This window comes from Dipodomys ordii, unplaced genomic scaffold, assembly GCF_000151885.1.
Source record: "Dipodomys ordii isolate 6190 unplaced genomic scaffold, Dord_2.0 Scaffold6, whole genome shotgun sequence".
In the NCBI taxonomy this organism is placed as follows: Eukaryota; Metazoa; Chordata; class Mammalia; order Rodentia; family Heteromyidae; genus Dipodomys; species Dipodomys ordii.
The window spans coordinates 14,961,456-14,973,571 of record NW_012267222.1 but is presented as its reverse complement, the minus strand read 5'-3'; the positions used below and the strand labels follow the sequence as shown (position 1 = coordinate 14,973,571).

General features: G+C 52.8%; 2 protein-coding genes across 3 annotated transcripts; both read left to right on the top strand.

The window, feature by feature from the left end:
• Positions 1–311: 311 nt before the first annotated feature.
• C1qc (complement component 1, q subcomponent, C chain) lies at positions 312–3,761 on the top strand. Of its 2 annotated transcripts, none has more exons than XM_013035235.1 (3): positions 312–412; positions 637–834; positions 2,947–3,761. In XM_013035235.1, the coding sequence occupies exons 2-3, from the start codon at positions 654–656 to the stop codon at positions 3,501–3,503; spliced, it is 738 nt and encodes a 245-aa protein (XP_012890689.1). In that variant the 5' UTR covers positions 312–412; positions 637–653; the 3' UTR covers positions 3,504–3,761. The 2 variants fall into 2 exon arrangements, with proteins under 2 accessions (XP_012890689.1, XP_012890682.1); XM_013035228.1 differs by having other exon boundaries at positions 312–416; positions 653–834.
• Positions 3,762–7,418: 3,657 nt separating this feature from the next.
• Positions 7,419–11,821, top strand: C1qb (complement component 1, q subcomponent, B chain). The gene is made up of 3 exons (XM_013035217.1): positions 7,419–7,535; positions 9,326–9,529; positions 11,059–11,821. Exons 2-3 carry the CDS (start codon positions 9,346–9,348, stop codon positions 11,631–11,633), a joined length of 759 nt encoding a protein of 252 aa, XP_012890671.1. The 5' UTR covers positions 7,419–7,535; positions 9,326–9,345; the 3' UTR covers positions 11,634–11,821.
• The last annotated feature ends 295 nt before the right edge of the window (positions 11,822–12,116 follow it).

Here is a 12,116-nt window from a genome sequence, read left to right as displayed (position 1 = left end):
CTGGGGCTCTGTCCACTCACACGTGTATACACAGAGCGTGCACACAACACACACATGTACACACAATACACACACACACACACACACACACATCCTGAACCAGGTGCTGGAGCTGCAGACGTTTCCTCTTTTTAGACACACATGACCCTGGCCACACGAGGAAGGGTAGACAGTGGTGTCACTGTGGTCAGTCAGGCTCAGAACACAAATGAAAGTGTCCAGTCAGGGGAATCTCAGGAAAGGGGATGTGGGAGGGGGGCTGGGGGAGGGGAGCGCTGGGGGAGGGGTGCCTAGTCTTATCTGGGCAGTCCTTGTTTCTGGTCACTCCAACACGGTGTCCTCCTGCCAGGGACATTGCTGTGACTACATCAGAAACCCCCCACCCCAGGAGAGGCTGAGACCCCTCCCACGCGCAGGTGAGAGCCAATGGCGATTTCCCCTGGACCTTCCTAAGCTCTGGCTCACTCTGCAAGAGGAGGAGCTGTCCTCTCCCTGATGGGCCCGGCCCTGAGCCCCACAGTCCATTCATCATGGCGCCCCCAGTGTGAGGGGCTGCAGCGGGGGATAGGCTCAGAGAAGTTGGGGGAGGGGTAACAGGGAAGAGGGGGCTGGGGTCCAGCTCTACCACCTCCCCATCCTGCCCCCTCCTCAGGATGGCCGTGGGGCCCAGCTGCCCGCCCTACCCTGCACTCCACCTGCTGCTGCTCCTGCTGGCTCTGCCCCTCAGGGCCCAGGCCGGCACCGGCTGCTACGGAATCCCAGGGATGCCTGGACTGCCCGGAGCCCCCGGGAAAGACGGGCACGATGGCCTGCCAGGGCCCAAGGGGGAGCCAGGTGAGTCTGCCAGCTGGGTCCTGGGCTGAGACAATGCGTCCATATGGTGTGATGGGGGTGGGATCGCAACGAATGCAGACAATGAAGAATCCCACTGCCATGTCGGCTGTGGCCCTTATCCCCCGTCCCAGGGGGCAGCAGGGAGGGTCACAGGGCACCTGGCAGTCACAGCCTGGGGCAAACTGAGGTGTCCCCTGCCATCTTGTTACACCTGCGCTGTTGCTCGCCCAGCCTCGTGGTGGTGGCCACACCATGAACGCATCTGCTGCACTGACGGCCAAGGTCACAGCCCGGCCCGCCCCTTCCTTCCATGACGACATGCCACTTTACGTGCAGTGCCTCAGTTTCCTCATGCGTAACACGAGGGAAGTTGAACAGGGCCGCACAGGGCTGGGGCAGCTAGAGAGAGCAGTATCTGGAGGGTGGCTGCCATGCATTCAGCTCTTGGCGTGGGTTCCATGTGCCGACGCTGAGGGGTTGGGAGAGGTGGTGCTCAGGACCAGGCTTGAACTCCAGGCCTGGATGCTGTCCCAGAGCTCTTTAGCTTAAGGCGAGCGCTCTACCACTTGAGCCACAGCGCCACCTCTGGTTTTCTGGGTGGGAGGAGGGGTTGGGAGAGGAGGTGCTCAGGACCAGACACAGGCGCTGTGCAGCCTGGCAGCCTAGGCAAGGCCCCCGTCCTTTTCAAGATAAACAATCCAATGAAGTCAGCTAGGCCTGATTGCAGAGGTGCCCATTACTCAGATGTATGCATGTGACACACTCATCCCCAACACACTCAGAAGGTTGTGCAAGTATCACTTTCCCCATTTTGATCATATGCATGAATTATGCAAGAAACAACATTGGGAAAACTAGGCCAGGGGTATGAGGGACCTCTCTGTGGACCTCTGTTTGTATATGTGGGGTGTGTGTGTGTGCGTGTGTGTGTGTGTGTGTGTGTGTGTGTGCTGGTATTGGAACTAGAATTGGAGCTAGCCTTGACATTGTCCCTTAGCTTTTTTGCTCCAGGCTGACATTCTACCACTTCAGGCTTTTTGCTAGTTAATTGGAAATAAGAGTTTCATGATCTTTCCCACCAGGGTTGGCTTCAAACTTCAAACCTCAGATCTTAGCTTTCTGAGTAACTAGGGTTACAGGCATAAGCTAATGGAGCCTGTCTCCTCCTCCTCCACCTCCTCCTCTTCTTCCCCCTCCTCTTCTACCCCTTCTTCCTCCTCCTCCTCTTCCTCCCCCCTCTTCCTCTTCTTCCTCTTCTTCCTCTTCTCCTTCTTTCTCTTCAAATTTCTACAACTCTATAATTATTTCAAAGATAAAAAGTTGAAAAACTACAAATAGAAAATTAAGCAATCAGCTCTGGAGGAGATGATCATTCATGAATAAGCTCCACGAGCTTCTGGAGAAATCTGATTTTTGTTTTTAAAAAAATCCCTGTAAAGCAAATAAACAAATAACAACAAACCCTTGAGAACCAGAATTTTTAGATGAGGTCTGAATTTGCTCATGTTGAACTCTGATTTAAAAAATTTTTAAGCCCACACATGCTGAATGGAAGGTGCCTGGGGCTGCATGCTCTCCCTGGACTGACATCTCCCTCTGACAGTCTGGCATCTCCTAGTGCTGTCTGCGCGCACACACACACACACATCACAGGTGTGGAACTCAAGACCAAGAGACAGGAAAGTACCTTAGATAGTCAGACGGCAAACCACTCTGTTGGGGACAGTCCATCTGGGAAGGACATTCTAGAGACAAGACACTGGAATCTGAGCACCGGTGGCACACACCTGTAATCCTAGCTACTCAGGAGGCTGAGATCTGATGATAGCAGATGGATGATATCCTGGGCAGAAAAGTCTGTGAAACTCTTATCTCCAATTAACCAGCAAAATGCTGGAAGTGGAGCATGGGGTCAAGTAGTAGAGTGCTAGCCTTGAGCAAAAAAGCTCAGGGATACTATCCAAGTCCTGAGTTTGAATCCCAAGACCAACACACACACACACACACACACACACACACACACACACACACACACGACACTGGAAGGCACCTCCAGTATCCCCTCTTCTCAGTCCCTGCTCTATCACTCCCTGCTTACCTTTCTTTCTCCAGGAATCCCAGCCATCCCTGGGACTCAAGGACCCAAGGGTCAGAAGGGAGAGCCTGGTAAGCCTGGCCATTTGGGGAAAAATGGCCCCATGGGAGCCTCTGGGATGCCAGGAGATCAGGGCCCCAGGGGGCCTCCCGGGATGCCAGGTGATGAGGGCAGGTACAAGCAGAAGCACCAGTCAGTGTTCACAGTCACTCGGCAGACTTCCCTGTACCCAGCAGCCAATGGCCTGGTCAAGTTCAACTCGGCCATCACCAACCCCCAGGGGGATTACGACCTCAGCACGGGCAAGTTCACCTGCAAAGTGCCGGGCCTCTATTACTTTGTCTACCACACGTCACAGACGGCCAACCTGTGCGTGCACCTGTACCGCAGCGGCAGCAGGATGACCACCTTCTGTGACCACCTGTCCAACAGCAAGCAGGTCAGCTCCGGAGGCGTGGCGCTGCAACTGCAGCTGGGCCAGGAGGTGTGGCTGGCCGTCAACGACTACAACGGCATGGTGGGCACCGAGGGCTCTGACAGCGTCTTCTCCGGCTTCCTGCTCTTCCCCGACTAGAGCACCAGGCCAGCGCCAGCCCACAGCTGGCCACCTCCCTCCATTCCCACATCCCGGCTCAGACTATTTTCCCTACCTGATGGACTCCTCCTTCAGGAAGCCCACCTGACTCCCAACCCTCTCTGTTCCCTGCTCCTTCAGGAGTCATTGCTTGTCCTGTTCTTTTGATACTTAACTAGACTGTCATTCACTTTTTTTGTTTCAGCTCTTGCAAGAAGCGGGGAGATCTATGAATAAATAATTAGTCTGATAAATATGCATGGACCAGTTTTTTTCCCCCCCAGTGGTAATGCCCTGAACTTAAGGCCTTGGGTAGTGCTGACCGCAGCTTGACTGTCAGCATGGAGACCCTCAGCCCCATTTGGTCTGGTGGGAGCAAGATGCTCCAGGGTGGTTACGGCTGTCAGAGGTCCCCTGGGGACTGTCTGCTGTCAGGTGGGCAGAGGGGAGGGGGCATGGCTGCCAGTCAACCTTCCCAGGATCACTGGAAAACCAGCAGATTTGAATTCCCAGCTCTCTTCTCGGGAGGAGTTTGGGCTTTGATAAGCCCACCACAGAGAAAAAAATTAGCTGTACAAGTAACTTTTGTTGAACGATCGGGTGAACTGGAGTAAATGAATGCACACCTAAGTTGGGGTGTGATGGTGTACCCTCCTGGAATCCCAGCACTGGGGACACTGAGGTCAGAAAATCATAAATCTGGGACCAGCCTGAGTTATATAGCAAGACTCTCTTTCCAAAACAAAACAGAAAAAAAATGAGTGGTTCACTGGGTAAATGAGAGACTAAAACAGAACAGACAAGTGGATAGATTTAAAAAAAAATCAGAGCTAACATTTGCTGAGCTCCTGCTGAGCACCAGGCCATGAGAAGGGCTTCATACACACTGACTTGTTTAATATTCATCGCTGTACCTGGGGATGGGCAGGAGAGAGGGAGACTTCCTCCTACCCACCCCCAGATGTCTTCTCCCTTCAAATAACACACAGACTCCAGGGTCCCCAAGAGATCATCTAAAATCACAGCTGCCCACAAGCTGTCAAGTTTGAGCCGGTCCCAGCCGCCGCGGTCAGGCAGCGAGAGGTGAACTTCACACGTAGTCCCCAAACCAGCCCTTTCAGGTTATGGTGGTCTGGGGGCTTGAACTCAGCTAGGCTAGTGCTCTACCGCTTGAGAGGAAGATACACAGGAAGGGCAGGAAGCAGGGACACAGGACTCTGGCTGGTTCACCGTGGCAGGGCCAAGCCCTGGTCACTGACCACAACAGTCACAGCTGCCACTCCATCAACCATTTAGTGGCTGGCCAATCATGCCACCTGTGATACCCTTCTTCTCATTTCTCATTTGTTTAAAACAAAATCAATGCACCATCTACCTAGGCCACAGTGTCAGATCAGAAACCTGTACCTGGCAACTAGCTTTGCTCCATTTTTATTTTCCATAATCACTTCCTTGTCCCTTCTTTATCAGGAGAGACAGACTTTAGAAAATACTAGCTTTAAGCCAGGCTTATAATCCTAGCTACTAATTTGGCTGAGATCTGAGGATCATGGTTCAAATCCAACCCAAACAGGAAAGACCATGAGACTCTCATCTTCAACTGACTGCCAAAAAGCTGGAAATGAAGCTGTGGCTCAAGTATTAGAGCAGTAGCCTTTAGCAGAAAAGCTCTGGTACAGTACCCAGGATTTGAGTTAAAGTCTAGAGCCAACACAGAAAGAAAAAGAAAGAAAGAAAGAAAGAGAGAGAGAGAAGGAGGGAGGGAGGGAGGGAGGGAGGGAGGAGGGAAGGAGGAGAAAAAAAAGAATGAGAAAGAAGAAAGAAGAAAAGAGGGAAGGAGGAAAGAAAGGAAGGAAGGAAGGAAGGAAGGAAGGAAGGAAGGCAGAAGGCAGGCAGTCAGGTCAGTGACTCACACCTGTAGTCCTAGCTACATAGGAGGCTGAGATCTGATGATTGTGGTTTAAAGCCAGCCCAAGCAGGAAAGTCCAAGAGAGTCTTATCTGCACTTAACTACCAAAAATTTGGAAGTGGAGCTGTGGCTTAAGTGGCCAAGCACCAGCCTTGAGCAAAAAAGCTAAAGAACAATACCTTGGCCCTGAGTTCAAACTGCAGTATACACATACACACACACACACACACACACACACACACACACACACACACACACACACCAGCTTGTCTGCCATGAGAAGAAAGGGGATGTCTCTACACTCCCATGCTGTAGACTTCGTTTTTGTAGAATCAACCCTCTCTCTCCATCAGTTATTTTATGGGTACAGAAACAGGGGGCTCCACTCAGGGACCAAGGCACAGGGACCCCTCAGTTCCCATCCCTGGGTCTAAGCCTCCCCCTAGCCTCCACAGGTGGTCTTCCCTTCACAGAAGCCCTGCGCTAGCCAGCTGCCTTCCTGCCCATCCCACCAATGGCCTCAGGCAGCACCCTGCCTTATGTGAGCCTTAGGGAGATCCCTCTGCCAGCAACCCGCCTGAACCCACACATGGACAGAGGCAGCGCTGATGTTAAAACGTGGTTCTTGGGACCTGCAGCCAGCTCTCTCTCTCTCTCCCTCTACCCCTCTCTCTCTGTCTCTGTCTCTCTGTCTCTGTCTCTGTCTCTCTGTGTATCTCTCTCTGTCTCTCTCTGTCTCTCTCTCTGTCTCTGTCTCTCTCTGTCTCTCTTTCTGTCTCAGTCTCTGTCTCTCTCTCTCTCTCTCTGTGCTCCTTCTCTTCCTGGTCCAGAGTTCTTATAGCCTTTGGGTTTTATCAAACTTTTCTTTCCATGACACCTCAGGCAGTTAACACCTAACTTACACTCATCCTTACGTGTATGTGTGAATTGTATAACGGGGATTCATTGCAGCATTTTTATGCATGTGTATAATTCACTGTGATCACATTCACCTGCTCCATCCTTCTGGGTTTATGAGCCCAACACAAGAAGGCCCCCGGTGCTGTGCTCTCAAGCGGGTACCACGTGACCTTCAACCATGGTGGCTGGATCACAGTGCCAGGGATGCCCTTGGCATGGGCTAGGGGCTTTTTTCTGTGACACTGATCTCAGAAACATCCAACGCTGACCCAGTCTGCCAGTCAGGGAGACGCCGGGGGGAGAGGACCCATGGCAGAGCCCCCTAAGGCTCACGGAAGCCAAGAAGAAACGCTTGTTGAAAGATGGACGTGCTTCTCTGGGTGTGGGTTTCCCCACATAGAAAAGCCAGCCCATGATATCCGAGTCCCCTTCAGCCCTCACTTTGGCTTGTTTTCAGATCAATAAGCAACAAGGTCCTGCCTGTAGCTGTTCTTGTCATTAGTTCCAACGGAGTTGGGTGTAAATAAATAATGAACACATTTAAAATTCATTATTAGATTATTTTCTGAGAGCAGGGAAAGAGCAGAGATGCGGAACAAGAAGGGACAGGCGAGGAGCCCAGGGGAGTCTGGGACCTGTGTGACATGAGCAGGCGACCCCGGCTTCCTCCTAGGGCCAAGCACAGCTGTCCAGCAGGTACAATGACAGCCCCATCCCAGAGAGGAAAAGTCAGGGCTTCCCTGGGCTCTCTTGACTGAGAAGATTTAGTTGGCAATGGGCAGAGTAAGAATTCAAGTCAAGAACTCAGACTTTAAATCCAGGGCAGGCACAAGATGAGCCACCTTGCTATCTATCCAGGAGTACTGCTCCCGAGGAAGGTCATGGGGGGGGTCACTCCTGGCACAGTGGCCAGCTGTGGACACTTGCTCAGGACAGCCTGTTCCCACAGCTGCTGAGTCTGCGAAACCACACAACCAGACATTTACCGGAACCTTCCCCCAGGAGACAGAAATGGGACCTGAAACTGCCTGAATTCAGCAGGATCGGGAGTGTGGGGTGAGTGTGGGAGCAGCCCACTGGACTTCAGGAGGGGATGGCCAGGGGGAAAGCCCTTCCGCCTCCGAGGCAAGGAACTTCCTCTTTGGACACAGAGCAGCAGGATCCAGGCCCCCGGTCCCACAGCAGCGGCCTGGCTTCGGCCTTCTAGGACACCAGGTTCCCAGGTAAGGGTGGGGCTCGGCGTCTGAGACGGGGCCGTGTGGTGGAATGTGGGCAGAGCCATTCCAGGGTTCAGCGAGCCCTGAAGGAGCTCACGGTAGAGACATACTGTGGATACATGCTCTTGGCTCCAGACATGTCCCCACAGGCTGTGGGGACTCACTGAGGCACAGCCGGGTCTCCTGCTCTGTGAAGCTCAGCCACCTCTGGTAGGGAAGTTTTTACGTGTGGATGGAGTTGTCCCTTCCTAGCCCATGCGTCCTGAGCAAACTCAATGTTTTGGAACAATGTTTGGCATTATTCGTTCATTGGATGGAATCTAATTTGTAAAGAGAGCAAAAGGCCAGGCCAAGGTTCGACTAGATGGACCATTCTGAGAGTGGATGCCAGGGGGGCTCTGGCCAGGAGGACCTGCTCGGCTCGATACAGGGGTTTCTTCCTGGTTCTCTGGGATTAAGAACGGCCACGCTGCCCTGTCAGGGCCCCTCGAGAAACTCAAGAACATTCTGTGAGCAGAGCTGGTCTGGTAGGCTGGTGGGGACCTTGGCTCCATTTCTTACTACATGGTGCTTATGAATGTGCAGCCTGCCCTCCCAGAGTCTCGGTGTCTTCTTTGCAATAGAAATAAGTTTCTAGCAGGTGCTGGGGGTCACATCTGTAATCCTAGCTACTCAGGAGACTGAGATCTGAGGATCATGGTTGAAACCAGCCTGGGAAGGAAAGTGCATGAGACTCTTATCTCCAATTAACCACTAAAAAACCAGAAGTGGCTCAAGTGGTAGAGCACTTGCCTTGAGCTGAAAAGCTGAGGGACAGCGCCCAGGCCCAGAGGTCAAGCCCCATAACTGGTGAAAGAAAGAAAGAGAGAGAGAGAGAGAGAGAGAGAGAGAGGGAGGGATGGAGGGAGGGGGGAAGGGGGGGAGGGAGGGAGGGAACAAGAAATGAGTTTCTATCACATAGTGACGTCCTGAAGATACAGAGTGGCTGCTTGCACAAACACCCCAGATTCAGATACTCTAATAGATGGGACCATGTGGCATCAAATCCAGCTCTCTGTCGGCCCCTGTCCCATGCAGTCTCCACTCCCAGTTTCTCCTATCCCTGCTCCCCCCTGGCCTAGGCTCCCTGCAGGCTTCCAACTTTTGCCCTACCTCAGAGCCTTTCTTCCATCTTTCTTTCTTCTTAGAACATTCTTACTTCAGCTCTTCGTGAACCCTCTGGTTTCAGTCCAATCATTGCTTGTTCCTTGTGGAGAAGACCTTCTTGGTGGGAGGACTTCTCTCACGAAGCCAATCACCACCTCCCAAGCCAGGGCCAGCACCACCCCCTCAGGGCACCCACCCCATCTCCAGAGCATCAGTCACAGCCTGCAACGATGCCCATCTATTTGTCATCTCTTTCCTCCTGGGGGCCTTGAGAACAGGGACCATATTTTGTCTTGCTCATCACTGTATCCCCAGGTCATAGTACAGGGTTTGGATAGATGGGTATATGGATGGATGGATGGATGGATGGACGGATGGACGGACGGATGGACGGACGGATGGGTGGATGGATGAATGCATGTACAGAGAGATGGATGGATGAGTGGACAGATACATGGATAGATAGAAAGGCGGAGAGGTAGATGGGTGGAAGAGACATGAATGGATGGCTAGAGCGATGGATGGAGTGATGGATGTGTGGGTAGAAGTATACATGAATGGCTGGATTGAGGGATGGGCTGGAGGAAGGATAGGAGGAAGGATGGGAAGGCGGGATGTGGTAGTCACCTCCCACCTTGTCTTCTCCACAGGAGGCAGCTGGGACAGAGCCATGATGAAGACCCCATGGAGCAGCATCACAATGCTGCTGTCAGTGCTGCTCCTGGGTCCACTTCAGGTCTCCTGGGCTCAGAAGAGCTGCACTGGTCCACCGGCCATCCCTGGCATCCCAGGCATCCCGGGGTTACCTGGCACGGATGGCCAACCTGGGGTGCCAGGGACCAAAGGAGACACAGGTACTGCATGCTGGGGAACAGAACTGTCACGGGCCAAGGCCCCAAGTCTTCCCTCTTGAGTCACAGTTCCCTGCTTTAGAGACTACAAAAGCCCTTGGACAGCCAGTAACTGTGCCAGAAAGGACTTCGGGTCCCCATTTCTAGATAAGAACACTTGGAGGCCCAGCATATTTCCTGTCTTCTTCATGGCAGCCCAGAGAACAATGAGACTTAGACCACACAGGGCCCATTCACCCATACAGGGCTTCTCCGGGGGGGGGGGGCTCCTCCCACTCCACCACCCACACAGGGGGCTCCTCTCACTCCCCCCTACACACAGGGCTCTTCCCACTCCAACCAGACAGAACTTGGGAAGCATGAAAACTCCTCTTGTAACAGGCAATTTCTTCATTCTTTTGTGGTGTGTGTGTGTGTGTGTGTGTGTGTGTGTGTGTGTGTGTGTGCCAGTTCCAGGGCTTGAACTCAGGGCCTGTGCGCTGTCCCTGAGCTCTTTTGTTCAAGGCTAGTGCTCTACCACTTGAGCCACAACTCTACTCTTTTTGGTGGTTAAAGATAAGAGTCTCACAGACCTTCTTGCCTAGACTGGCTTCAAACCATAATCCTCAGATCTCAGCCTCCTGAGTAGCTAGGCTTACAGGCCAGTGGCTCACACTGGCCTGGGTCTGTCCCTCAGCTCTTCAGGCTCTACCACTTGAGCCAAAGTGCTACTTCCAGTTTTCTGGTGGTTAATTGGAGATAAGAGTCTCACAGATTTTCCTGCTGGGGTTGGCTTTGAACTGCAATCCTCAGATCTCAGCCTTCTGAGTAGCTAGGATCACAGGCATGAGCCACCAGTGCCCGGCTTTCTTTATTCTTTTAGTCTGTAGTACTGGAGCAGCCCTCTCTACCAGCCCCTCTCCCTTCCCACAATCTATTTTAATCTCACAACCCCACTAAAATCAACACTCTGATTTTGCAGGTGAGGAAGCTAAGCCTCAGAGAATATGACTTGTATACAGGCAACACAACTAGTCATGTAAAGTGTGGCAGAGGTGCATGGGTTCCCAGAGCCCAGCTTCTCAGACTCTGTCCTCTGCCACTGAACTGGAAAGCAAGTCTTGCGTTGTGCCAAAACAAGAGGAAGGGTCTGCTCAGAGTGTAAGAGTGACTCCAGTCCACTTCCTGGTGCAGATAGGATGTGTGCGGTGATTGATTGAGGATGTCTGCTGTGGGTAAGGGAGTGGAAGGTTCCGGTACACATGTGGTGAACTCATTACCCCTGCTCTAGGTTTAAGCCTGACAAGGAGGCTGTGCAACCAGGGACAAAGGGTAGGGCTGCTGCCTTCCTGGGGGGAGGGAAGGAGGAAGGGGGTACTGCTCCCTTCCCTGTGAAGTACCACAGAGTCAGGGAGCTCTGTGCCTTCTCTGAAGCTCCTACATTTCCACAAACAGGAAGTCAATGTCCAAAGGGACCAGCTAAGGTCCCCACCCAAACACGGCGGGTCAGTGGCCTCCGGTCTCCTCATTTCTCTCGCCTTTGTCTCCCCCAGGACTTCCAGGGCTAGCTGGAGACCATGGTGAGTTTGGAGAGAAAGGAGACCCAGGGATTCCTGGGAACCCAGGAAAAGTTGGCCCCAAGGGACCCATTGGCCCTAAAGGTGGCCCAGGCCTCCCTGGACCTCCTGGTCCCAAGGGGGAATCAGGTGACTACAAGGCCACACAGAAAATCGTCTTCTCTGCCCTGAGGACCATCAACACTCATCTGCGGCAGGGTCAGGCCATCCGCTTCGAAAGCATGGTCACCAATGCCAACAACAACTACGAACCACGCAGCGGCAAGTTCACCTGCAGGGTGCCAGGGCTCTACTACTTCACCTACCACGCCAGCTCCCGTGGGAACCTGTGCGTGAACCTCATGAGGGGCCGGGAGCCCGTGCAGAAGGTGGTGACCTTCTGTGACTACACCCAGAACACCTTCCAGGTCACCACGGGCGGCGTGGTCCTCAAGCTGGACCAAGGGGAGATGGTCTTCCTGCAGGCCACCGACAAGGCCTCCCTGCTGGGCATTGAGGGTGCCAATAGCATTTTCTCCGGATTTCTGCTCTTCCCCGATGTGGAGGCATGAGAGCTGGGTCACTCTCTACCATCTCATCTCTCTCTCTCTCTCTCTCTCTCACACACACACACACACACACACACACAATCACCCCTGGCCTAGCCCAAAGCACAGAGCAGAGCTCTGAGAATGCTGAATAAATAAACACATGAATGAGTAAATAAACTCTTCAAGACCAACGCCAAGTATTCTAGTTCAACTGTGGGTCCCAGCATCTGGTACATGGTAAAGGTTTAGAAATGCCAGTTGAAAGCTGGGCGCTGGTGGCTCACACCTGTAATCCTGTCTACTCAAGAGGCTGAGATCCAAAGATCTTGGTTCAAAGCCAGCCTGGATAGAAAAGTCCATGAGACTGTTATCTCCAATAAATTACTCAGAAAAAGGAAGTGATGTTGTAACTCAAGTGGTAGAGCACTAACCTTGAACACAAAGAGGCTCAGGGACAGCGCCCAGGCCCTGAGTTCAAGCTTAAAAAAAAGAAAAAAGAAAAGA